The sequence below is a fragment of the Salminus brasiliensis genome, chromosome 24, assembly GCF_030463535.1.
Source record: "Salminus brasiliensis chromosome 24, fSalBra1.hap2, whole genome shotgun sequence".
Classification (NCBI taxonomy): Eukaryota; Metazoa; Chordata; class Actinopteri; order Characiformes; family Bryconidae; genus Salminus; species Salminus brasiliensis.
Genome location: NC_132901.1, coordinates 27,838,429 through 27,862,105, shown reverse-complemented (window position 1 = coordinate 27,862,105; position 23,677 = coordinate 27,838,429). Strand labels below are relative to the sequence as shown.

Sequence of the window (23,677 nt, the reverse complement as noted above, 5' to 3'; positions counted from 1 at the left end):
GCCGGGTTTGAACCAGGAACCCACTGCACTACAGGGGAGGTGTGAAAAGAAGGCCTGGGACACAAAAAATGGTGCAATGAGGCAATAAGGGAGTGACATAATGACCCCAGGTTCATTACAAGGAAGGCAATAAACACCAAACAGGGTTCAATAAAAGACACCCTCCAAAATAAGGCCGTAACTGAAATGTTTGTTTCACAGAAATGAATAAAGTTAAAGGCAGAGAGCTGACCCCCAGATTCAGCTCACACTTTAAACATAGTGTCCTTCCTAAACCAATAATCTACTTGTCTTCTCTCTCTTTTCATTCTTTCCTCATGTTCTTAGTTTTCTGTCTTTTCTTTTCCTTTGTTCTACGTTTCTTTTTACCGGTTTACCGTCTGCCCCTCTACAAAGGTGCAGCACTGAGCCACTGTTTGGGAGAGCTTTTATGCAGAGCCATACAGATGCCTCTAATCAGCTGTAATTAGCTCTGGGGCTTCTGGGAAATGGAGTTTTCAGAGCTGCTAGCTGCTGCTTTACTACACCGCCTTGGCCCCCTGCTGGTGACTGGCGGTGTGGACCGAATCCTCACACACAAAGATCAGATCGGATCTGTTATTGCCGACAGCCAGCATTAGGGTACTCTGATCGGATCAGGAACATCCCTAGGTCCAGCTACCGTATCTGTCCCATATCTGGATAACCGTTAGAGATGGCTCCACTAGGTGTTAAAAACCTTTTATAAAAAAATGGATTCAGACTGGTGTTAGAACTTTGATTCAACCCAAACTAAATAAGAGCCAGCGTCGCTTTGAGTGTTTGGACCCCTCATTGTGAATGGAGCACAATTATGTGACCCTGTGATGTAAACATCTAAAGATGTCTGATGTGCAACATTGTAATTTTCTCTTTCACTGTCTGACGAAGCAGAAACCTTTGATTGGAGCCATGACAGCCAATCAGAGGGTTTCAGGTTCACAGCCTATTCAGTAATGCTTGAGTTCTCTGCACACAATGCTAAAAGAGTCATGTGATCATCTTCTCTGCACTCTAGTGGTGGATGAAAATGGATATATATATATATATATATATATATATATATAAAGCATTTGTATAAATACACTATATGGACAAAAGTATTGGGACACCTGCTCATTCTCTGTTTATTCTGAAATCAAGGCTATTAAAAAGAGTTTCTCCTGCTTTTGTTGAAGTAACTGTCTCTACTGTTCAGAGAATAAGACTTTCTACTAGATTTTGGAGGAGCACTGCTGTGAGGGTTTGATTGTATTCAGAGACAAGAGCTTTAGTGATGTCAGGACTGGACAAGCTGCGTGTGTGCATTTGCACATCTGTGTGAGCAAATGGGTACAAATGAAAGTAGCTGAATGCACTCATTAGGAGGGGTGTCCACAAACATTTGGGCATACAGTGTATATAGTACAGAACAGTACAGAAAACAGCGCTGCAGCATTTTAAGGAAGAACCATTCAGAATCTACAGTACAGCAAAATACATAAAACTCTTTTCAGTTTGTAGTCTTTGGTGCAGAAAACAATTGGGAGCTCCTCAAAGCAGAGGTAAGTCTTATTCTCATGGTATTAAACTACAGTCTATGCATTTACTTATTCTATTCTAGAAAAAACTCTAAAATTGTTCATTCTTTAAGCCAATGTTAGCAAAGAAACCTTGTGAAAAAGCACAAGGTTTTTTAGATTACAATTTAAGATTTTATGTTAAAGGAATATTTATAAATGGCATCCAATTTTTTAATTTGCCTTTATCCCAGGTCTGGGTTTGACTAGGAGAGGTCATTTGTCATATGCTGTTGTAGGGACATGATCTATGCCAGCACATTCAGCCCCCACTGTCAGTGAGCCAGTTAGCTCCCCACTGTCAGTTCTCCAGAGCGACTTACAAAAGTGCTTTACTATGTACCTGAGAAAAACCTCAGCTAGTTTGAAAAGGTTAATAATTCAAAGCTCCTCTAATCTTAGACTCTACTGAACACAAGTCAGTAAGGTGACCACTCTGCTATTCGCCCAAGTGCTCTCAGAAGAGGAGGGTCTTCAGTCTGGGTTTGAGGACAGCGAGTGTTGGACTCTGCTGTTCGGACACCCAGGGGAAGCTCGTTCCACCACTTCGGTGCAGGACAGAAAAAAGGATGGCGGGTCAAGCCGAGCCGTACTTGAAGCTGGAAGGGCTCTTGGTGCAGATCAGGCTTTTGACCATCGCCATCAAGTACGGAGGGGCTGGCTGGTCCAATCTTGGCTTTGTAGACCAGAGTCAGGGGTCTGAATCTGATGCAGGATCAATTTCATAGTCTTGTAATTTGAGATATTTATACAGTTTTCCAGTTGTTTGTATAAAGACATGCTCTTGGTATTGCTACATCACACAAAAGCCATCAGAACAATAGCTGTAAGTCCTAACTGCACAGCTATCACCTCCAGTGACATCCAGTAGACCTCATGTTCATTACAAAAGATTAGTACAATGGGACAACAAGCAAAAAAAAAACTTCCAAATGCAGATCATTATTTCTTTTTTTTTATCCAGCTACACAGATGGTTTTCCCTCTTATATTTATATATTTATATATTATACATATATATTCTTATACTTATATGGATCTTCCCTCTAATATTAAAGACTGGTGTTACATGGTAGAGCGAGCATCACATGAAACACTCTCTCTACCATTTAAGATTAACTTAATGTTGTATAGCAGAAACTAAACCGGGGTCAGCTAGTTGCTCTGTATCTGACCACCCTTCCTGTGAGCACTTATTTCACTGGGAAATAAAGAGTTACTGCAGTAGCAAGGAGCACACAGCATGTAGTAAAAGTTACAGTCCTGCTGTCAGTCTGTTCATCTCCTCCTTTCAGCTACAGTCCTCTGTGCTCAGTTCTGTGGTTTTCCCCAGACGTTTCATCTTCCTTTTCTTCTACTTCTTCCTCCTCTTCTTCTTCTTCTTCTTCTTCTTCCTCCTCATTATCACCCTCCACCTCCTCCTCCTCCTCCTCCTCTTCTTCAATATCTTCCATAATTCCCTCCAGCTGCTCCTTAATCTTCTTCAGTTCGAGGAGGCCATCCTGCAGCTCCTTGCACACTTCCCTGATCTTGGCCGCGAACTCCGTCTTGGCCCCTTTTCGCAGCTCCATGGAGTCTTTAGCCAGGAAGAAAACATCCAGGGCAAGAAACAGGCCGGACATCACCCCGCTGGCCACAGTGATGGCCTGGGCAGCCCTGGCTGCTCCGCCAGCCGCCCCCAGAACCTGCACAGTGCTGACCAAGCTCTCAGTGTTGATGAGGAGCGCCTTGCCCGCTCGGCCACCCTCCTTCATCACGTGCTTCACGCTCCTGTTCATGGCTCGTTTGGAGATGCTGTCCACGTACTGCTCAAAGTTCCACTCTTCCAGAGTCTCCATTCCTGCCTGAGAGGGAGAGAGGGACAAAAAGAAAAATTCAAAACAGGAATTAAAATAGAGACAAATGAATGCATATATTATATTTATAAATATAGATTTTTTGGTGCACACACTGAATTACATTTACATTTGATTTTCATAATTGATTAACAGGTTCTTGACTTTATAAGGAAATGTAAAAGTGTTTTGTAATATTATTTATATCTATATCTTTTTATATAATTTACTATATTTTGTTCCTTGTTATTATTAGTACTATTATAAATCTTATTTTTATTGTTGATATTTGTATGATTAGTTGATCACCTATTCATAAATTAAATGTATTATTAATATTTTATTATGCAATAATAATAATAATTTATTCTGATTATTAATTTATTTATTCTGATTATTAATTATTAATCATTAATTTTTTGGCACTACACAGATCACAACACTGTAAAACACATATTACGGTTCAAATATTGCTTAAATATAAAAAAAAGACTAAATGCTATCATTTTTGTATAATTTCTTGACAGTGAAACAAACAGAAGTGCTGAACCTGTTAACCAACCTGCGACATCAAATGTGACTGTAATTCAGTTTATATATTTTAGTTGGATTGTGTATTTATTTATGTTTATATCTTTATTTTTAATGATGTCTCTAATTTAATTTTGTGTAACTTATGATGCATAGTTTTACTTGTCGTAATGGTCTGTTGGTGGAGGATTAGCAGAGAAAGAATTTGAAGAATTTGTACAGTGCTTCCTGTTTACTGGGCATATAACAATACAACTCTTGAATTTCTTGAATCTAAACAAAGATAAAACATGAACCTATTCAGATAAGGCAACTTTTCAACCACTCCTTATTTCTATTTTAATTAACACAAACCCTTATGTTGTACTAAACTTTATACTGCTACTATCTATTCAGACTTTTCACAGTTATTGTGCTGTTGTCAATAAACTTCTTACATGCTGGGTTTTTACAGAATCCTCAAAATCCAATTTTAAAACCTTCTCTGCTATTAAAACTTTCAACTACTTTACACCTAATAGCAGTGGAAGTTGTGCATTCAGCAATTAGTCTCATCTTCCTCATTTATCATCTTGAGTAATTAGGAGAGAAAAAGCAGGGCAGAAGCAATAGTTCACTAAGTGCAGACCCCTAAAGGGCTTTAACAGTCTGACCTGCAGGAACTGGAGGCATTCTTTAATATCGCTGATCTCCTCCTGATAGCCGAGGATAATCTGCTCCACTTTGGCCCGGTCTGTCCTTGAGTGCATTGTGTCTGTAATGTTCGCAGAGGCTGATGTGATGCCCCCCGCTGTCGCCACGCCGATTCCCACTGCCGTTACGATAAGCGATGTTCCAAGTGTGAATGGCGCCAGTGCCAGTCCAGTGATGGTAGTGATGCTACCAGCTACACTGGCTACTCCTCCGCCGACACTAGCGGTCACTGTTTTCTTGTGGAAGCTGTCCGCCGCGTCAGCTATTGCCAGCAATTCCAAAACCTTCTGGTGCAGAGTCGCCTCCCGCTGGTTAAACAGATGAACAAACAGACGAGCAGCCATGAAGACACGGTCAGCGGCCGCTTCTACCACTCTGTCAGAGAGAGAGCAAGAAGTGGAAAGAGCAATATTCTGTTAAAGTAAATTTTAAACTGAATATAGAGCAAATTATGACACTTTATATACAGCACAGTGTATCTACCACATTTGTTATATATACTATAATAATATATACTACACTATTTCTTTACATATATACATAACATACATACATACAGTAAAAAGTAACAAGAATTTTCTTATTTAGACATAAATACACATCCCCCCAGTCCAGCCAGCACAGCGTGGAGGATGTGTTCAACTCCATCATCAGCAGCAGCAACAGCAGCTCACCTGATTTACCATCATTAAGCCCTGATTTACCACCAAACCAGGTGTTGATCTGAGGAGAACTCTAAATAACACTAGACTTCATGAGAGAGGAGAACTTTGGAGATGTTCTAATGATGAACACAATGATGAAGGAGAACCACCACCACTTTCTGTAGGATAGTGTTTATTCTAAAATTAGTGTTTATTAATTATTTTAAACTTTAAATGCAGTTTTATACAGGTGCTTTGCTGTATTGTGTGTGTATACATGTAACTGAACACTTACTGCTCTGCATCTTCTCCCTCAAAGTTTGTAGACTCATTCCACTCATTCCAGCCTAAAGAAGCAAATGCAGTCATTTTTCAGATACAGTTAAAAAAAACACACATATAAAGAGACCCTTATCTCTACCATACCTTCTACGGTTCCCCACCATTCCAATAAACTCTCTTCATCCTAGAAAGAACGTATAACACAGGATTTTAATCCTCCTGGATTGCATTAACATCTTCTCTCACTCTTATGAACACACTGCAACATTATTTGGTTATTAAATGGTAAAAACTATCTGTGTTACTTACTTCATCAGTCTGCTGAGCAGTGCCTTCACCAGGTACCGACCCTTCTGCCTCAGTCTGAACCTCAATAGAGTCCTTCTGTCAAAATATAATGTGTAGACTCCCTTTACACTCTGACTAACATGCATTAACTGCCACAATTAATGATTAGGTATTCATCTAAAGGCTTGATATTCAGTATTCACTACAAACCTGATTTGTATATTATATAGTTATAGAGGTGAAGAGGCAAGGGAACCGTGGGACCTCACTAGCCTGGACAGTGCCCTAGCTCAGCACACCTGGACCTGGTTAAGCCTAAAAGGTAGTGCCTAAAAGGGCTCACTTTAGCCAACACAAGAGAGAGCCAGAGACTGAGTGAGACAAGGAGGAGGGTCAAAGCCTGCCAGGACTATTAAAGACTGTCTCTAGCTTGAGGTACCCTTAGAAGGGCTTCAGTTAGATTTGATTAAATAAATGTGATGTTTGGTGATGGGTGGGTGAAACTAAAGGTCCCTTCAGACTTGCAGTACTGCATAAGATGATTCAAATAAGTTGAAATATCTCTTATTTCCTATATACATACATTTGACCTTTTATACATTATCATATTTATTTTTAACAAGTATAAACATACTTGTTTATAGGGCCACTGCTTTTCAGCAATACCAGACATGAGTTCTCAAATGTTCTCAGTGCAATACTCCTGATTTTACATTTATATTTCACCCATCTGCACATTTTATATATTATATTTGATCATATTTTATTGTATTTCTTCACTTTTACATTAGTTTATTTTTTACTATTTATCTGTTTTGCTTTTGATGTGTGTGTGAACACCTTAAGGTTTGATGACAATTAAGGAATTTATCTATAACTATAAAAAAAGAAAGAAAGAAATAAAATGAGAACCAAAGCCATGGCAATGAATTCAATAAACCCCACATTTTATCTCTTTACTGTAATTGCTGGTCTTGTTATTGGTGTTGTTTTGTGTTTTCTTGCTAGTGCAGCAACCTTGGGTATAAGAAACGTGTTATATAAATAAAATGTATTAATATTACTATGAATATTAAGCTGCAAATATGCAAATAAGTGCTGAAGCATCTAATGTAACAAAAATCTGTAGAATGATATTAACATTGTGAATTCACAACACACCAGCAGGGGGCAGAATGTAACTTTGTATCTGAACCTTGTATCTGAATTTTTGCTGTTTTTACTTTTTTGACATAATGTAAACAGTTGTTCTTTATATTGTATCAGATTTTCATGAAGAATGGACCAATAGAAATGCTCCACACTGACTTGCCATAAAATCTTTAAAATTTACATTGACTTTTTTAAAAGTTGCCAATTTGGAGATCCTCAATTTTAGATGCTTAAGAAGAATTACCTCGCAGAAATGAACTCGGGTCTGTTAAATACTTCAGTCATATGGGAACCCAAGCCATTACATGTTGCAGCACACTGTTAAACACTGACAACCTCCTGATGCAGCACTGCAGCAGTTTCGACAGGTGGTGTCAAAACCTCTCTTATGCAACATGTTCTAAACTGAGCCAAGCCCTGAGTTTTGGCAGAAACTACCTTGAAATGATCCCATTCAAAGCCAAGAACCTTGGGAGAACTGGGTTCAGTGGGGGTAGGTGATGCTGTTGTGTCTCCCTAAATAAAACATACACAAATAAACAAATGAGCGTGGTCATATAATACACAAGCTTTTGAACACAAGTACACAGACATATAAACACCTACCTCAAGTGCTGTTAATTTCTCATCTTTCTTAGTTGAAGGCAACAGGGACTTTGAATCAGACTGAGACTTCAATGAACAAGAAAAGTTTGTTAAGATCCAGAAACACTCTTTCAGAACCAAAGAAAGGGGCAAGAAGAATACTTTTGATATATTACTATGAATCAGAAAATAATTAAACACACATTATATGTCCAAATGTTTGTGGACACCCCTTATATGCATTCATTCAGTTACTTTAAGTTGCACCCAGATGTTCAAGTGCACAGACACAACTTGTTTAGTCCCTGTCGAGACGTACTGCCAATAGAATACGACTCTTTGAAGCAGATAAACATGAACCTATTGGCACCTTACTGCCTAATGCCATGTATAATATTGTACACTGTTAAACATGGTGGCGGTGTATCTGTGTGCCACCATGTGCAACATTACAAATGTTAGCAAATATAGCATCAGTAGCTAAAATATATAATCTGAGTGGCTTTAAATTATAATAATAATTCCAGGGAATATTTTGACTGGAAAAACAAGCTATGCATTTCTAGATTCTCCAGATTCTCCAAAATGTGTGGAAACCCTGTTTCCCAGCCAAATCAAGCTGGAAAAATAAATGTCTTTTACAACTCTGAGCTGCTCACCACTTTAACTGTGGATTTCAGCATACTGACGTCTTGTGTCACGCCTTCAACACCAACAGGAATCTGAAAAACACACATTACGAGAGCATACAGAGCACCTACAGACAGAGTAAGATCATGATAAGACAGCAATCCCCTTGGTCTAAAGACTGGTCTTACCTGCTTGTTCTTGTCCGCGCTTTGGGAGGAATCGTCATTGTTTGGGTTCTAGAGATGAGCAAGGAAGAGCAAGACTGAGACTGAGGGTCAGGTGCTGAAACAGACAAACCTTTACTGCTGAGCACGGCAAACAGATTGACAAGTGAATTGTGCTGATGTCACTGAGTGGTCTGAGTGTTAATGTGTGTGAGGGTGTCTGTGTGTTTTTGTTGTACCTGTGAAGAAGACCTGAATGGGTTTACTTTCTGAATCAGTCCCATAACCAATCCAGGGTTCTGTACGAAAACAGAGACACGCTCAGGTAGCTTAAATGTATGTACTAAATATACTATTATACACAATATTAGAAAATATACAATTATGTACAGAATATATATATATTCACTGTCTGAACAAACTGGTCCATGATAGTAACTTTAAAGGAGAATGAAAAAAACTTTTTTTATGAAAGTCAATGTAATTGACTTTACTCCAAGTAATTTTAAAGCATTTCTATTGGTCCATGGGTCCAAATACAATATACAAATACAATATAAAGAACAACTAAATAAGATTATATATGACTTAGATTATAGATTATATATAAAAACACAAAATATACAATATCAGACATTACAATTACCAACAGTACTAGAACACCAAAAACGCTCTCAAACTTATAAAACTTAACAATACCTGACAAAGACAACCAGGGTGATCTTCATATTCATGAGTGTGCACAGGGGTTTACTTACAGAACCAGAGTAGGCTGGTCTCTATTGTATTAACCCATTAAACTGTGCTATATTCTCTATACTTTATTTAAAACTGATTGTTCTCTGCATTGGCTTTACCTGTCTGGGTTCTGTGGGTTTATCCTCTCCATTGTTTCCAGTGAGGGAAGACTGACTGCTTGATTTTGGATTCTGAGATGTGTGAGAGAGAAACACACACACACAATATTAGCTGTATACAAAACTTAAATTATAGTTACTGTTATATGCAAATGTTTGCATATTTGTGAATTTCCCCACTGCGGGACTAATAAAGGACTATCTTATCTTATCTTATATTTTAATACACAATTACTCTTTATGTTCAATTATTTTCAAGGATAAAGATAATGACACATTCCATATGTAATGTTTTAGTCTTGCAATCTGTTAAATTCAGTATTTATTACAAATGGTGTCTAAAATGAGCAGAGCAATGCTATGTATTTACAATCATTTCAAGAAGAGAATTTAATATATTTACAATTTCAAATTTAGCACATGTTGGAAGAATTTGTTAAAAATGAATTGATGAATACTGTAATATGGAATATAGACAATACAAGTTAATTTTGTATTTTTACATTGGAAATTTACTTTATTAAACATTATAATGTACTACACAGCAGTGGTTTGTATTTGTGTTCTTACCTGTGAAGACGACTTAAATGGGTTGACCATCTGAATGAATCCGCTTATCATCCCAGTGTTCTGAAATCACCCAAAATCACACATTTTACTTATTATTCACCAGAAATATTCATCTGTAGTGATCTCATATACTCTTAACACACCTTCAAGGTCTCGCTTTGGTACATTAGTGCAGATCTGGCCACAGGAACACCATCTACCTTTCTGACATTCTAAGATGTAGCATACTAAAATGACCACATAAATGACCACAGTTTTGCAATAAAATCAAAGTATCATGACTGAGCACTGACTCCTGATGCAGGTAATCACCCAAAACATATTTGGTATCTGATATGTTTTTTAGTTTATATTAAGATATGCTGGGTTAACATTGCTAACAAACACTGAACACACCCCTAAAAATAATTTCTTCTAAATGTATTGAAAAGCTTAATAAACAAAAAACTAATGAAGATCTGGAGGAGATAGAAGAAGGGTTGAGAGCTAAGAAATTGTAGGGGGGTGTTTACAGAGATGAGTAAATTGGTGAGTCTAAGCCCAGTGTTTGTTAGCAATGTTAGCCTAGCATTGTCTGCTGTAAACTGAAGAAGCACACATCATGATCGGATCAGCTGCATCTGGTTCATGTTAATCTGATTTTTCAATAAATGGAAATAAAGCTGCTCACCTGACTCGGCTCGATTACTCTGGTCTCGTTACTTTCCTCAGTGAGAGGAGATTTACTCAGTGATGTGGAGCTCTGATGGGGGAAAGTTCAAATCTGTTCAGTATCTTTTTACAAGACAACACATACATGTATAGTACATAGTATGTAAAAGTTTTGACACCCCTGGTTAAAATGACAAGTTTTGTTGATGTCTTAAAAGAGAACATTGTATTAATACATATTAATACTGCTTATATATATATATATATATATATATATATATATATATATATATATATATATATAATGTGCTATTTATAAAATGGTTCTACATATTTAATAAGCTAATTAATGTTTAATCATGTTAAAATAAGCTCTACAAGTGTCCTGTACACTTTCACTTAGTCAATTAGCCAACACATGTGGGCTTTGACCAGAGATGTCCCAACTTTTGCAGAACAATTCTGCAGAGCACAGATACCTCGTTAAATGTGCCCCGTTCAGAAGCCTCTTCTTTCCTTCCCTGTTTAGAGCAAATGTTACAGAAGTGTTACAAAACGTTCAGTAAATTACACATGCATAAGCCCTGGAGATGCTTGGACCCTGTTGCCAGTTCATTGGTTCACTCATTGACCTTCCTTCCTTTCATTTTTGGTAGATACTGACCACTGCACACCAGGAACATCTGGTTCCACAACAAGATCTGCCTGACGTTTAAAAGATTTTCTGACCCAGTCGTCTAGCCATCACTGTTCGATGCTTAATAGATTATCAATGTTAATTACTTCACCAGCCAGCGTACTATCCAGAATCATATTAACACAGTGTTTTCCACTTCTAATTCTGGAATATTTCTCTGTTCTGTGCATATCTCAACACAGCCATTTCAAAGGCATGAAAACTGACATGTTAGAGCGTGAAGAGCTTCTGATGAGTTCAGTCAGGTTTGTTGGGTGCACAGAGAACATTAAAATGTGCAATGTAGATGTGCTCAAGGCTATGGGTTGAGCAACACCACGCTATAACGCAAGGACCTGCTAATATGTGTGTGGGTGGAGCGCAGAAATATGCTAGAAATAGCTTACCTGTGGGGAAGACTTGAACGGATTCACCTTTTCCAGTACACCCATCTTCCCTGAGGACTGTGGAACAAAAAAACAAACAGCATTTTTACAAGCTAACATGCACTAGGTTGCATTTTGTCACTGTCATGCCAAAACCTTGTATCTTTGTTTTCACTTTTTGACATAATGTAATTGTCGATTTATATTGTGTCATTCTATGATGAATGGACCAATAAAAATTCTCCAATATGAGTTAAATATATGTAAAATGTTTTTACATATATATTCCCATTTTGACCTCCATTGAAAGTTAAGGTTTTCAAGGGCTTTGTCTTCTACTGTAAAGCTGCTGTTTCGCAAGATGGTGACTATTAGCTGAATTAGAAGCACAATAACACTTAAAAGGCTGGCAGGACAGCCAATCAGAATTTGAGAGTGAATGTTAGAGAGGGATTCTGACCTTGTTCTGGGGGTTGATACCAGCTCCACCAGCATTTTCCTGGAAAAAACACAATCAACTGCACAATTAAAAAAATAATGGATAAATAGATAATAGAAAAGAGAAAACCCAAACCCATGCCTTGTTTTCTACTTTGGTCTCTTTGGGCACACTGGATGTGGTGGATTTATTCAGTTCCTGTTTGCAAAGAGGAAACAAAAGACATGTAACAATCTGGCATTTTAAAAATTCCTGTAGTGTAATAGGGAAACACACATTTACCTGTAAGGGAGGCCCAGGCGGGACCACAGGTGCCTTTTCGCTTCGCTGCATATGTAATCTGGCCTACAGTAGTTGATATCTAAAAACAACACACACATACAAACACTCAGGAAAAAACAAAGAGACATGTGACTATGATATGATCAAGTGATAATCATGTGCTCTAATCACATTTCGTCTGTGGAAGATTGCAGCAAACTTGCTTGACCCTGAGGGCTAAGGAGGCTATTCCAGATAAAACAGAGAGGGAGATTTTGTAGGTAGAGGGCGATTATCGTTTTGGAACAGTTATCTACACCATTTTACCCTAAAAAGTTCCTGCCGGAGGGCCGAAGATGTTATTACTAACTTCTATTACCAAGGAATAGCCCCGCCGGTTTCTACAGAAGTCCTTGTAGTATTGAGTAATACACCTCAGGGTGTATTAGGCCTTGGAGGTTGTGATTTTCCTACTCTGACACTTTAAGAAGGCAGATCACCAGACTGTGCTTTTACCCTCAGTGAAAATGAATAGCCCTTTCAACATGACACATATGACGTCTGATGTGAAATGGTTCACTGGAGAGAAACTTACCGATTCAGATTCCTTCACAGTGGTGGTGATAGAAATTAGATAAGGGATATTTTGCTACACAATGCTCTGCACGTATCTCGCCCCTTTTAATCTATATATAATATAAAAGTTGTTTTATCTTCTCACAATGCTGGTAAAACAGCTATCAGGCGTCGGGCAGTGTATTTATAACCATCTGGTGTAATAACTTTCTGTGAGGGAGCATTTGGAGTAGGGGAGGGCAATGGAGGCTGGAGTCAAGCAGAGTTTGCTGAGTTTCCTGTTTTAAGAGACCGACTAAACCTGGCAATTAACATGTGAGTTGAAGCAGGTGTGCTTAAGCAGGAAAAGCTTCAAATTGGGCAAGAACCTGGCCCTTCAGGGCTGAAATTGCCCAGCCATGTTTTAGAGGTTCAGACATCTGTTTTCAATAATGACAACTATAGACAATTCTGACTGTAAAATAATTTTTTTCACATCTTGTTAATTTAATCATACAAAAATGGAAACAAATGACATTAAAAAGATAAAAAAACAAACACATTATTATACATATGCAAACACTGTTTCAGAACCTATAGTTAATTAAATTTGCTCCAAAAAGAAATCTTAATCTAAGGTTGACTTCCTTGCATTAAATGTCAGTAAATTACTTTCATTTTTGTGAAGAATTTTGTAGAAAAAAGCACTACCTCTTCTCTGGCCTTCATGATCGTCTTACACTGCTTTGTCATAGTTTCATATAATTTCCCTCAACTTCAATTAAAGTGAACTGCTTCCCACACACCTTCAGTCGTGATTGGATTTTTCTTTTCCACACATTTCCCAATGCAGTCCCACACGATCTCAATGAGGTTTAATCTGCCGAAATTTGTCATCAGTGCATCACCTGACCTTCCTTACTCCTCAACTCACTCCATCACTTGATTAGTGTTGTGGCATCTTTCATATGAAGGCATATATAGTAATTATCCACCAAAAACAAAGAGAACAGCTGGAAATCATCAGTGTATGTCATATGTACATGTAAGATATGTCCTGTTTTAGCCTAAAATGCCACCAGCGATACATGTCGTAACTGGTAACTTTGTTTACTAGTAAAAACTCAAATTTAAGATTCCTCGCACAATTAGAATTTTAGACATGATCTATAGCATTTTACCAGTAATAATTCCATATATACAGACCTATAAATGCATCGTACCTAGTAATACTGCTAGGTCAACATGTCCTTATTATGACCTTCCATGAAGGTCATATTTGTGTAGGTGCCGCTGCACAGTAGAAGAGTGCACCACCTCTAAAGGTCCGCTAAAGGTTCCCAAAGGTTTTTGCAATCAAAGTGGGTTTAATTTGCTTTTCTAGCAATCCTATAAGCTGTTCTCTTGGATAGTTTTCTTAACTTGACCTCCAACATTCCTGTTAACCTTTGCGATCTTCTTATAGTCTTCTGCTTTGTGGGTATCAGTCATATTAACGTTGAGAGTATTCAGCAGCTGCTTAAAAGGAGCCCACTGCTGCTGATTGTTGGTTTTGGGGTTTAGGGGCTCTACATCTTTAAAATGTGCATCACCTGGCCTTTCCTAACGAGGATTGTGAAAAAGCCATAGTCCGAAGAAGTTCATTAAGATCTTACCTTGGTAAGATTATCTGAGAGCGCAAATCTTGAACTTTTAAACAGTGAAAAATTAGAAGAATACATTAGTCCTGCTTAAAATGATTAACTTTACAAGATCTTATCCTCATTTAGCAATTTACCATCACAGAGAAACTATTAATCAGGGGTTCACAAAGCTTGGTATGTCACTGTAGATCTTATGATATTACTTGTACACTTTCATAGTTAGCTGATTTCTGAAACTAGAAGTTTTACTAGAGCTTAAATTTGAGTGTTTACTTTGAGTTAAGTGGTATTTTAGGCTACAAGAGCTTGCCATGGTTATTTTTGAGAGTATAATCCATGTTTTAATGATCAAATTAGCAAATATTACCTCAAGTTTACCTCAGGTTTACCTCAGAAAAGATAAATAAGCAGGATTTTGGCGCTCTGGCGGTTAAATAATACACACAGCCCGCTATGTAGGAGGTCAGGGGTGTTGTTACAGCAGGCTGCTCGACTAATTTCACGTTTTTAAACGTTTTAAATATCATTTTATTTATGTTTTATATCATTTATTCGCGTTTCTCTTCACGTGAACGCGCAGCGACCGTTGGAAACACGATGACGTAAACAGCTGATCTTCGTTGTAACTTCGCACGAGCTCTTCTCTCACGGTCCCCTCGCTGCCTCCCTGCTCTTCACTCGCTTAGCGGGGAGTTCCTTCGCTTTCGGTTCTGGACGTTTGGTTTCTCCTCAAAAGTGTTAACAGAAGTTCCTCAGAGGCTCGTAGCTACAAATCACACCGAAGTTCTTCTCCTCCTTCTGCTCTTCACGGTTCTTCAGCGACTCATAAACAAGCCTAACCCTCCTCACAGCGAACAGCTCAGGCCAGTTTATTGCAGCTGTTGTTAGAAAGTAATCAGAAAACACCGTAACCTACCCAGAAATGGCTCAGAAGGTCGTGTTGTGGTCTTCCTCTTTTCTGCTCGTCATGTTGGGAAAAGTTGTGGGTGTGGAGACCACGTCACTTCTGCTCCACAGGCATGCATGGACCACGCAGGACGTGTGTAGACAATAAACAAAGGGGTGGACAAGGTCATGTCCACAGCTGTGTGGACATGCAGCTGTTTTGGGGCACATATATCAATCAGATTCAGCATTTAATGGCTTTAAAGCACAGCTTTATTGACAGTATTATTAAAAGTATTGCACAGATTGAAAACACAAGTCTTAAACATCCTGGTCCAGCCATGCCTGAACCTCTGAAGACAATCATTAACATGGAAAAACACATGTCCTGAGACAAAGCCTAGAAAACATGATCCTTTTATGGCAGATTTGGATTTTTTCCACAGATTTTAAAACAATTTACGCACAATTATGTAAATCACTGGAGACAAAGTCATCCAAGGTGTTGTGATGTTAAATCAACCCTTCTAGAAGATCCAGGACCTCAAAACTTGGAAGTAACAGTTGTGCCCGAGACGGTTATACAAACATTTACAAGCATATACAAATATACTAGTTTTAGAAAAACATGTATAAACTGTAGGTTCATTGGTAACTTCGGATAGTAAATAAAATTTAAGGTTGAATTTAAGGCTTTATTTGTGTTGTAAATATTGCAACCTCTGATTCCTTTAAACAAACTGTAAACAAATATGATTCTCTACAAAGAAGTGTTGTTTACATCTCAACCAATAAATAGAAAACAAATATGTATGCACATAAACAAAAACACTAAGACACAAAAAATACATAAGGCAAGCAGCGTTCTGGAGAAACCACACCGCTAAATACACTGGAATAGGCTGCTCAGTTATATTGAGTCATATTTATTCATCTATATTAGACTTATTTTAAAGGTTTTCAGAGTATTGTCCATCTCCAGCTCATTCCACCTTCTCTAAACATGAGAAGAGCTTCATTATTAGCTCCTATTATGGTTAAGGGTTAAGGACAGCATAAAATGCAGATGGACTACAAGCCTGAAATTGAGAAATCCTAGAGAATTAAATCAGTCAGTTTGATCTGTACCACTTTCACTCACACTGTTCTGAGCATATCCACACACAGGGTGGCCATTAGTGAAGTACATTCTTCAGATTTCCAATTGAGAAGATCTACAATGCTGAATATCCCAGAACTGCAATCTACGGTGCACGGTGGTTTCCAGTGTGGAAGTGAACACTCAAAACAAGAACTGAACAGTGAGCTGAAGTAAGAAACCAGAAGTCCAACCACAGACCGTGTTTAGACCAAGAGAAAGTGTCGTCAGGTGCTCAACAGGTGAACGATTAAACACCACAGGTCTATCGTAGGGTCATGTGTAACTCAGGTGGTCCCCATGAATCGAACACAGTACTGTGCAAGTGAGAAGCAATCCATTGAAGTTCCTCGTTTTTCAGGAGATATTTCCAAGGAGGTTTACAAAGAATTTCCAAGAAAAAGAAATTAAAAAAAATAAGTCAATGGGATCCCCAAGAACCGTCAACCAGCAATGCTGCACCATCAGATAACCAACACAGATTTTATCTTTGAGAAAGAGAAGCAATTGAACGTCCTATAGATCTGAAAACTTCCTATTCTACTGTGAGAAGACAACTGAACGCTGTGGGCCACCGGAAGAGGAGCTGATCAAGAAGCTCCAACGGAGAAAAAGCAAACTGCTGATGTTCTTACAACAACTGTCCAGACTGTATATTATGGGACACTGGGCACCGCTGATGGGATTTTGAAGCAAAATACTATTTAGTCTAAACTAAGACTTCATTGGTCTGGAGAAACCAACCCAATATACATTATATCATGATTATTTTATTTATTATATTACACCTATTGTTCATTTATTTTAGCGTTTAAAGTCCAATCATTCCATATCACACTTTGAATCAATGGTCGGTTGGCCCAGTTTTTCACACTTTCTGGCATATTTGTAATGTTGGAAGGACGGTTCTAGATGTTTCCACTTGCATCCAGCAGCTGTTCCCTTATAGAGTTGAGCTCCATTAAGCCATCTTGCAGCTGTTTGGCCAGCATTCGGACTCGCATAGTCACCTCCTTCTTACACCCCTTCTTCAGCTCCCTCGAGTCCTTGGTGAAGTACTTATCCATGCCTTTACACACACTATCCAAGGCTGCCATGGCAGTGTCCACTATGTCCTCAGCCCGCTCCACAGGATCGGTGACCAGGCTAACAGTCTGCAGCGCTCGTCGTACCTCCCAGTCGCCGGCATAGTAGTTGTTCCGCCGCAGCAGTGGGTGGCAGCGCAGTCGACGGATTCCCTCGGCAATAAACCGCAGGCAGCTCTGCAGTTCCACCAGATGAGTCTCATAGTCCTGCACCACGGTCTCGATCTTCTTACGATCCTGCAGGACATGATCAGACAGTGAGAAAAAAAGATAACACATTTGTAATAAGTCATTTAACTTCATTTAATGACCAATTAAGACTGCAACTACAAGAAAGTTGTATTAGCAGCAGCTCACAATATTATATACATATTTACAAAGATCTAGTAAATATTATTACAAATATTCCACTGTTCTGACTGAATAAACTTATTTTACTCAGAATTTATGCATATAGTGGTGTGATTTTATACAATAACAGTTCTAAACCTTGCAGTAAAAAATACGATTTCAATCAATATACCTTGCTCACAATATCGCAATATATTGAACCCCTACATAACCCCTACATGTCCTTACACCCAGCATGCCTCCCCATAACATTATTCCATTTATTTACTAGATAGTAAACAAAGACTAAATACTGCAGAAAAACAACAAATTAGGGGAATTAGGGATGTCTTGATACGATACAGTGGATTGGGATGGGATGGCGCAGACCCTGGCATGTTTTAATATACCTAGTATCGGCTAATTTAATCCCAATCCATCTGTAATTTTACAATACAATCACTAAAATGCTCAGCAGTACCACTGCTACTACTTCTACTACTTCTACTACTGCTGCTGCTACTACTACTGCTACTACTACCGTTACTATTACTACTACTGCTACTGTTACTATTACTACTACTGCTACTGTTACTATTACTACTACTGCTACTACTACTGTTACTATTATTACTACTGCTACTGTTACTATTACTACTACTGCTACTACTACTGCTACTGCTACTACCGTTACTACTACTACTGCTACTATTACTATTACTACTACTGCTACTGCTACTACCGTTACTACTACTACTGCTACTACCGTTACTATTACTACTACTGCTACTGTTACTACTGCTACTACTACTGCTACTGTTACTATTACTACTACTACTGCTACTACTACTGCTACTATTACTATTACTACCGTTACTACTACTACTACTACTACTACCGTTACTATTACTACTACTGCTACTGCTACTGTTACTATTACTACTACTGCTACTGCTGTTACTATTACTACTACTGCTACTGCTACTATTACTACTTCTACTACTACTACCACCGTTACTATTACTACTACTGCTACTACCGTTACTACTACTACTGCTACTATTACTACTACTGCTACTACCGTTACTATTACTACTACTGCTACTGCCGTTACTATTATTACTGTTACTGCTACTATTACTATTACTACTACTACGTTACTATTATTACTACTAATACTGCTGCTACTACTGCTGCTGCTACTACCGTTACTATTACTACTACTGCTACTACTACTACTACTACTGTTACTATTATTATTACTACTACTACTACTACTACTACTACTGCTGCTACTACTGCTACTGCTACCGTTACCATTACTGCTACTACTAGTACTGCTGCTGCTGCTGCTGCCACTGAATTACTGAACTACATGACGGAAGCGTAGAATGCAAATGGGTCATGGGTCAATCTAAGCCAGTCATTGTTATGGTACATATAATTTCTTATACAATCCACTATAAGAAACAAGGAACCTACGTTCATATCGTGGACGTTGTCCGAAATTGTTGCTGAAGCTGCTGTGATTCCTCCTGCTGTGGCTATTCCCAGACCAACCGCTGATACAATGAGTGAAGCCCCGAACGTAACGGGCGCTAAAGCCAGTCCAGTGATGGCCGCCACGCCTCCCACAGCTGTTGTAGTGCCGCCTGTAATGTTGGCGATCTTGGCACGTCGGTGGAAGTTGCTGAGGTCATCAGAGATGGCGTAGAGGAGCAACACGTGCTGGTAGAGAACTTCAGCCTGTTCAGTGAAGACTTTATAGAAGACACGGAGCCCACGGTGGACCTTCCCAGCAATTTCAGTGAAGGATCTGGTGAAGAGGGAATGCATTGGGAGGGGATGAGATCAATCGGACCTTTGAGGCATAAAGGATGCAGGAATTTCCAGTTTCGGATGGTTAATCATACCACCAGTGGCAAATCTAGAATATTCAGACTAGACTAGACTAGAACCACCACAGTTTAACCCCGCCTATTTATTAATACTGCAGCCTACAGGAGTGTTTAGCTCTGAGTGCTTTTTGAAAAGATCAGCACATAGCTGATTTACATGCATCAGTACTTACAGGCTGTGAGATTGAGAGATTTGATAAAAAATATCAAAAAAACAAAATGCAAGAAATATGCAAGGTATGAGCCTTCAAAGGAGAACAGATTAAATATTGTACTGCATTGATATCAATGGCTCTGCTCTCTACTGAACTGAATTGTAATTCTAAAAAGTAAAGTCTTACTTAGTTTCATCCTCTTTAAGAGTGATTTCCTCGTCTGATGGCAGCTCATCCCACACTAGAGGAAACAAAACACAAGAAAGTGCATACTTATCTCCTGCTGATGTTTATGAGAAAGCATTTATAGGTGAAAGATCATCAAGATACTGGATTACAGAGTGCTCACATTCCACCGTGTTCCACCACTCCATCAGACTGTCCGTATCCTGCAGTTCAAACCAATAAAAAAATAGCACTGAATGAAAATGGAGATCATTGCATACAGTCTTGTGAAAACATTTGAGTACCCCTAGACACAATTTGTTGGTGAGAATTGCTGCACATTACAAAATAATAATAAAAACCAACAATAATAAAAGGAAAAAATAAATAACAAATACAAAGACTTTATTATGCAGGGTGTCCAAACCTTTGCACAAGACTGTACAGTTTAACCTGAAAAAACATGGGATTAATGGAGTTCTGATCCTACTTTCACCTCAGATAACATCACAGCCTCAAACAAATGCCTGATGAACAATACAGTAATAATAATAATAATGACTGGAGTTACAGTTATTATGGTCATATACACATGTAGGCAGCTGGCTGGTATGCAGTCAGAGACTGTAGCCCATTTGTTAATGCATAATGTGTTAATCTTCATCTACCCCTTCATGAATGGCCAGTTTCTGACCACAGATATCAGACATACCAGGATCTGTTCAACAGCAGTCCTACTGTAAGCAATGACCACTGATGGGCTATTTTATTGTACTGTGGGCCTGTGATGTTGGTGGACCATGTGTTTCTAGTAGAGTGTACTGGTCAAAACATTAAATCATTAAGTGAAATACAGGTGTATTGAAATTCTGAGACTGTTGACACTGTGTTTGGTATAATTGGTGGAAAAAGACTGAGACCGACCCCTTCTTCCTCCTCCTCCACGCCCTCCAGTCTCTCTTCTTCACCTGGCTCTCTTGTTCGTCTCACGTCCATCTGTGAGGACATCCACTCAGCCTGAGAGAGAAAGCAAACATTCAATTGTTATCTCTCTCATCATGACCATCGACCTAGACACCAGACTTTAGAGCATGAGTTAAATAGAGATTACATTACAGGATCATAGAGATATTATATTACAAAATGTACAAGGGATATAATACAGTTACATTCCCAAATATATATAATAAGGTACACATACAAAATATGCATTATATAATTAATATATGTGCCAGATTACTAGATATACATTTTCAGTTTAAAACATAATGAGACACTCACTAGCCTCATTGGATAGCATGTAAAACTTTATATATTTTAATTGTATATAATTTATTTCTTGTATATGTGAAACATCTAGGTCTGCACATATAAAAATGATATCTTCTATCCATATCTTGTATATTTGGAATATAACTAATATCCCCTGTATATCCTGTACTGCAACATTTACATTTATTTATGCAATAAAATCTCTTCTTTTTACTACAGACAGATTTACGGTGTGTGTGTGTGTGTGTGTGTAAGTAAACAGAAATGATATAGATAATCCAATCTAATCTCTGAAATGTTGTATTTTTTATAGATTTGGAACAGACAGTACAACAGTGCAACACTGTCTGTATTTTAACACACACATCTTCACACTGCCGTTGTGAGAAACACCTGCTGAAGCCATTTATTTTAATCTATTCTACAGAAGGTAAAAGCCGCCGTAATCTTGGTACATAATTTGCATAATGAATAGCAATCCTATTAGGATTAAACATGCTCTGTGCAGTCCTACACCTTTCCCTGGATGAACTAATCACATCTGAATGATACTTAAGTCAACAAATCACAGCGTCACATTCAGAGAGAGCACAGAAAGCTCAGTAAACACCACCTGTGAGTCAGAGCTCACTGGGGAGGTGATCTGCTATTTTTATTTTTTTTCCACCTTGTGAAACTCAGCTCGGCTCTGAACACGCAGAACCGGTCTGAGCACATGTTACTGAGCCCAAAGGAATCTCATACCTGGCTAACTTCCATGCCCTTGCAAGCAACCTTGTAGGTTCTCCAGACAGGAGTAAACTGGGGTAGAGACCAGACAGCTGCAGTAGTAACTATGCCTGTTGTGATAATGGGCCTCAACGGTGTCTGTGAATGACCTATCGACTAGTAATGTAAAGGCAGGGTTGTGTGTGGATACCTTGGCTGCCTCTGAGAGGAAGTAGTCACCGGAGGTAGCACCTGGGGGATCAATGTCTTCAGAGAAGGCTGCTTGGTCTCTAGTCTTAGGGGTCAAAAATATTAATTAAATAAGTGAAAAGTGACACTGGGATGTGGAATAAGCTAAAGAGAGGACATAACATGATACAAACAGAACAACCATTTGGTGCAAAATATCATCATTACCCTTGCCTCTCTGCTTGGAGTGTGTGATTTTCTGGCTTGTGGTTTTGTCTCCTAAAAACAACAGACAAAATACACTGGATTCATGAGAGAGAAATAATGGTTTGGCAGTGGGTATCATGGAAACTAGAGTAGAGTAAAGACATACCGGGCTGTACTCCTCCATCCAGGTCTCAGCATCCTCAGGGTCTTCTGCTTTAAACAGATCTGCTCCTTTATCTAGGGTTTCTGAATCCTTCATGCCCTGTGTGTCACAAACGTCCTTAAATTCTCAATAGAACTTCTGAATAATTCAATTAAAAATACATTTAAAACATTAATATAAATTCAAGCAGCTTGTAACCTCTGAATCTCTGCGAGACAGTGAAGGGACCATTAGAATAGGTGGCTTCCTTTGCTATGAGAAATAGAAAATTACATAGAATTACACACATAATTATGAAAACACTCATGAAAACAATAATTTGAAGTTTAATCTAATAAAATACCTCACTATATTCCTCACGTCCATTCACTTCAGAGCTCCTACCGTCACTGGCTTTAAACAAATCTGCTCCTTTCTGTGGGACTTCGTCTGCTATGCTCTGAAAGTCATTTTAAATGAGGGTATGCATAAAATATGACATTTCTGACATTAAAAAGCTAAAATAAACAGTCCTAACAGGTCCTAAATACCTTTGATCCTCTTCGAGGCAGACGGGGAAGTCGGAGTTTGACGGGTTTCCTCTATAAAAACAAGAAAAGAATCTGAAATTAGGAGTGGATTCAGAGATGGGTATTATATATGACAAAGTAATAATGCAATACAATAATACAGTACCTGTACTGATCGAGAGTCCTGCATTTCCAACTGGTCAACACCACTGGGAGAGAATGGATCATCCTGGTATCCCAACTGAACAGTAAAACACAACACCTTTAACCAGGTAATCCTATTTGTAAGCTCATTTGCATTGCAGGGACAATGCCCTGTACTTTGTATAATACATTTACTCAATAAATACACAATACCTTTGAGTCCCATGAAGGAGTGTGTCCAGTTGCACCTTCTGCCTCATTCAGAGTCAAACCCAATGGGGAAATCGGCTGCAACGTATAATGCATTTTCCCCCCAATAATGTCATACATGTCAAATATGTATATTTACATAAAGAAATATTCAACTACAATCAATTCTGTTCATCTATAATAATGACTTGCCTGTACGTC

At 38.5% G+C, this 23,677-nt stretch overlaps 2 protein-coding genes across 7 annotated transcripts; both read right to left on the bottom strand.

The window, feature by feature from the left end:
• Positions 1–1,119: 1,119 nt before the first annotated feature.
• apold1b (apolipoprotein L domain containing 1b) lies at positions 1,120–15,402 on the bottom strand. Of its 6 annotated transcripts, none has more exons than XM_072669867.1 (19): positions 15,335–15,402; positions 12,242–12,320; positions 12,101–12,157; positions 11,981–12,019; positions 11,542–11,598; positions 10,938–10,979; positions 10,478–10,549; positions 9,808–9,867; positions 9,238–9,309; positions 8,620–8,679; positions 8,405–8,452; positions 8,246–8,308; positions 7,608–7,673; positions 7,440–7,517; positions 5,871–5,945; positions 5,706–5,745; positions 5,575–5,626; positions 4,596–5,010; positions 1,120–3,420 (listed from the first exon to the last, which is right to left on the bottom strand). In XM_072669867.1, the coding sequence occupies exons 2-19, from the start codon at positions 12,290–12,292 to the stop codon at positions 2,872–2,874; spliced, it is 1,896 nt and encodes a 631-aa protein (XP_072525968.1). In that variant the 5' UTR covers positions 12,293–12,320; positions 15,335–15,402; the 3' UTR covers positions 1,120–2,871. The 6 variants fall into 6 exon arrangements, with proteins under 6 accessions (XP_072525968.1, XP_072525970.1, XP_072525965.1 ...); XM_072669869.1 differs by having other exon boundaries at positions 12,113–12,157; XM_072669864.1 differs by having other exon boundaries at positions 12,101–12,320.
• Positions 15,403–17,349: 1,947 nt separating this feature from the next.
• Positions 17,350–20,283, bottom strand: LOC140546691 (apolipoprotein L6-like). The gene is made up of 4 exons (XM_072670073.1): positions 20,259–20,283; positions 20,096–20,150; positions 19,339–19,672; positions 17,350–17,763 (listed from the first exon to the last, which is right to left on the bottom strand). The coding sequence occupies exons 1-4, from the start codon at positions 20,281–20,283 to the stop codon at positions 17,350–17,352; spliced, it is 828 nt and encodes a 275-aa protein (XP_072526174.1).
• Between the last annotated feature and the right edge of the window lie 3,394 nt (positions 20,284–23,677).

Excerpts from the sequence above, each read along its gene's own strand:
- LOC140546691 (XM_072670073.1), bottom strand. The coding sequence starts at position 20,283 with ATGGAGTGGTGGAACACGGTGGAAT. Across the intron at positions 20,151-20,258 it reads GTGGTGGAACACGGTGGAAT|TGTGGGATGAGCTGCCATCA; the intron begins GTGAGCACTCTG and ends TGTTTCCTCTAG. Across the intron at positions 17,764-19,338 it reads ACAACGTCCACGATATGAAC|GATCGTAAGAAGATCGAGAC; the intron begins GTAGGTTCCTTG and ends CATGTCCTGCAG.
- apold1b (XM_072669864.1), bottom strand. The coding sequence starts at position 12,292 with ATGCAGCGAAGCGAAAAGGCACCTGTGGTCCCGCCTGGGCCTCCCTTA. Across the intron at positions 9,868-10,477 it reads GAGTAATCGAGCCGAGTCAG|AACACTGGGATGATAAGCGG; the intron begins GTGAGCAGCTTT and ends GGGTGATTTCAG. Across the intron at positions 5,627-5,705 it reads ATGGTGGGGAACCGTAGAAG|GCTGGAATGAGTGGAATGAG; the intron begins GTATGGTAGAGA and ends TTGCTTCTTTAG.